Below are 3,379 nucleotides of genomic sequence, written 5' to 3' on the forward strand. Positions count from 1 at the left end.
TTTTGTACTATGACTTTTTTTTTTTATATTAACTTTTTAAATATTTTTAAAGGAGTCATATGATAGACAAAAACCAAAATTAAGAATCTATTCATGTTACATATGGTGTTTTCTAAAATAAAAACACCAACATTTCTATGGTTATGTCCAACAATTGTTGAATGGCCTCGAGATTATAATTTTTCTTTTCATAATCTTCAAGACAAAATTCGCTGGCAAGTCTATTCTTGTTATAGCGCCAAAACTCCTCTTTTTGATTTAAACCTTTCTTTGAAATTGATCGAATTTTACTATTCAATTTTATTTTCACAAAACATTTCTCTTTGTAAAACTAAATCATGATCGCTTTTCTTGAAGAAATAATATTACATCAGGAGTGCTGATGTAAAAAAAAAACATCAGGACTCCAATGAAATAACGCCACATCACACGACATACCCAATAAAAAAAAAAATCTATACTTTAATGTACATCAAGAGTGCTGATGGAGAAATGCATCAGGACTCCAATGAAATGACGCCACGTCACACGACAAACCCAATAAATAAAAAAATGTATATATACTTTAATGTATGGTCCGTCTTCTCTAGACACGTGACATAATTTCTTTTTTCCTTCTCGAAAGTTATCATATCCAATATCTTTGATTGAGAATTTTGAATTTTATCCACTTTGATAATTTTTGTTCCATAGTTCAAATTTTCTTTATAATTATGAGGAATTTGGAAATGAGCTAAGCACGATATGTAACATCAGTTTAGCTGATTAAACACATTGAAGTTATCATTTACTATCGTGCCAAGTCTTATTTGGCTCATTTACACTCATTGAACAAAATGCTTTAAGAAATTCAGGGGTAGCAAAATATTTATAATATATAAAATTACAAGGGACTTAAATAATAAAATCCTAATGTTATATAGAATTTTATTTAATCAAAGATGAATGAAAGCCAATCTAATTGCTCATGATTCCAACCTCGTATATGAACACACACACATATATGCTTATTGAATATTTTGCATAATTTAGAAAAATTTACATACATACCAGACAAGTTTTATGTATTCATATATCTAACACTGAAAGTTTGATATTTAAGTGATGGTTTTAAAAATCGGATCGGACTGACTGGTTCAACCGCGAAACGGTCATTCAATTGGCTCGGTCCAAATTCAGAACCGTTTCTGCATACAACCAAGATTGAATTGGTTAGAAACAGAGATCCAGGGTTGAACTCGCTCCGATTTTTAAAAAATTGGTTGGTGTAAATAGTGTCCAACCAATTTTAATCATTTGATTTTGATCGGAGGGTCATAAATAAGATATTCAAATTAAAAATAGAAAAAATAAAATATCTTAAATTTTTATTTAGAATATTATTCAAAATATTAAAAAAATATTGTCCTAAATTGATGTATTATGTGTTCAATCGATAAAAAAATTATATTAATATATAATTGCACTATTATTTAAATTATAGTGAAATAATTTAAATATTTATTATATCGCCCGATCAATCTCTGTTTTAAGCCCAGTTAAACAAGCCAATCCTGAACCTTTATTTTTTTTTTTCGACTCGTTTAGCTCGAAATAAAAAAAATGGATATAATTATTTATATAATAATATATCATATATATTATTTATAAAATAATATATTACGTAAATTTATCTAAGTTTAAATTTTAAATAATAATAACTTGTGTAGTATTGTGGTTATGTGTCCTTTTTTTTGCATCTATTTGGCAGAATTTAATTCCAACACTTTACATCTATTTTTATCAATTAATTTTAACAACTCCATTTCGAGCCGAACAAAAACATACTATTCACGAGATAATTTTAAACATGAGCCCGATTTCGATCACGAACAATTTCGAACGAGTCGAACATGAGAGCGCTACTAAAACCCCTAAGTTTTCAATCAAATGTTTTTTTTCTCTCTCAAGATTTAAACAGCTTAACAAAACCTAATATAATTAACCCTCCTCCCATCATTCAAAAAAACCGGAAAAGCAATCTTTAAAAATCGTTCTCGATAATCGAGATAGGCTCCCGCCAACTCCTGCAACCAGCATCTTAAAATTGCTCTGCCTTAAAGCGCAAGCGACGGCAACCCAACAACCGCTTCACTCTCATCTCCCTTTCTCCCGAAACCTAATTTTTTCCCTCTTCTTCTAAATGAGAACCCCTCCAACTCCTTCGCGATGCTCTGCTCCGGTTCCAGATCCATACTGGTTCGGATGGCCGCCGGCGATTTCCTTGCCGCCATTATTGCCTTCGCGGCCGTGATATCCACCGCAAGCGGTCAGTTCGATAGCTGCAACTCCGATGTGGCCATTCTTCTCCCCCCTCCGTTCAATGCCTCCGTTTTCACCTGCCGCGCCATCTGGAACAGCTTCATCCTAAGGGTAATGTCCTTGTCCTTTGTAGCTTAAACCTAGAAGTTAGATTGATTCCCTTCGGGTGTGTCAATTTTTAGAGCCTGTATTTACGCTTCATGATATTTACAAATTAGTGATTTTTTTAACCACGGAACCAATGTATTTTTGCTTGTGAGGATTAGACTATTGAAAATTTGATAAAAATGAAAATTATGGATTTGGATTTTACTATGAATTTTGATTTGGGATATCATCAGGTCCAACTGATTTTTCACAATTGATTTTTTGTAAATTTTTTTCAATTTCTTTTTTACTAATATGATGATAAAAATAAAATATTTTAATATTATTAACAATATTAAGATCACGGAAGCTCATCATGTTTTCAGAAAAATCATTGAAAAATTTATCAAAATAACTCACCAACTTATGTTGAATATCTTTATTTAAGTAAAATATTTTTTATTTATTTTCATCTTTAATACACTTTATTTGAACTAAATCTTTACTTTTTTTTTCCCATTTTCGATAACTAATAATTTATAATCTAAACATAGTGAAATAGTCTATTAAATTGGAGTAATACAATTGAATTTACCTTTTGGTTGTTTACATCTTCTGTGTATATTTCCTTCTCTATTACTCATTTTTTTACGTTGAAATTTTAAATTTTAAAATTTATTTTAAAATAAAACGAGCTAACAAATAAGTGAATATCATTACTCCTAAACTATAATAACACAATGAAAAAATAAAATAATATGAATGTCATTTAGATTTTTACTAAATCAGTATAATAGCATTTGGCATTTTATATTTATGAATATGATCGATCAAAATATTTAATTATATCTTACATTATCATTTAATATCATTATTATTTTATATACAATTATCATAGAAGTATCGTCCAAAATTGTATCAATTAAGGATATCACAATCAATATCTTTTTCTAATTACATGCTCATGTATCTTAGCATTCACTTGTTAGTA

The 3,379-nt window shown here is 29.2% G+C and overlaps 1 protein-coding gene across 1 annotated transcript in view; it reads left to right on the forward strand.

Annotated features, from left to right (window-relative positions):
• The first annotated feature begins 2,074 nt into the window (after window positions 1–2,074).
• LOC110035845 (cytochrome b561 and DOMON domain-containing protein At3g61750-like) overlaps window positions 2,075–3,379 on the forward strand; it is a 3,446-nt gene continuing 2,141 nt past the window's right edge. Inside the window, exon 1 of the mRNA XM_020740157.1 lies at window positions 2,075–2,412. Coding sequence (XP_020595816.1) covers window positions 2,209–2,412 — 204 coding nt within the window. The 5' untranslated portion in view covers window positions 2,075–2,208. The remainder of the gene's footprint in view (window positions 2,413–3,379) is intronic.

The sequence above is a fragment of the Phalaenopsis equestris genome, unplaced genomic scaffold (genome assembly GCF_001263595.1).
Source record: "Phalaenopsis equestris unplaced genomic scaffold, ASM126359v1 Scaffold200253, whole genome shotgun sequence".
Taxonomy (NCBI): Eukaryota; Viridiplantae; Streptophyta; class Magnoliopsida; order Asparagales; family Orchidaceae; genus Phalaenopsis; species Phalaenopsis equestris.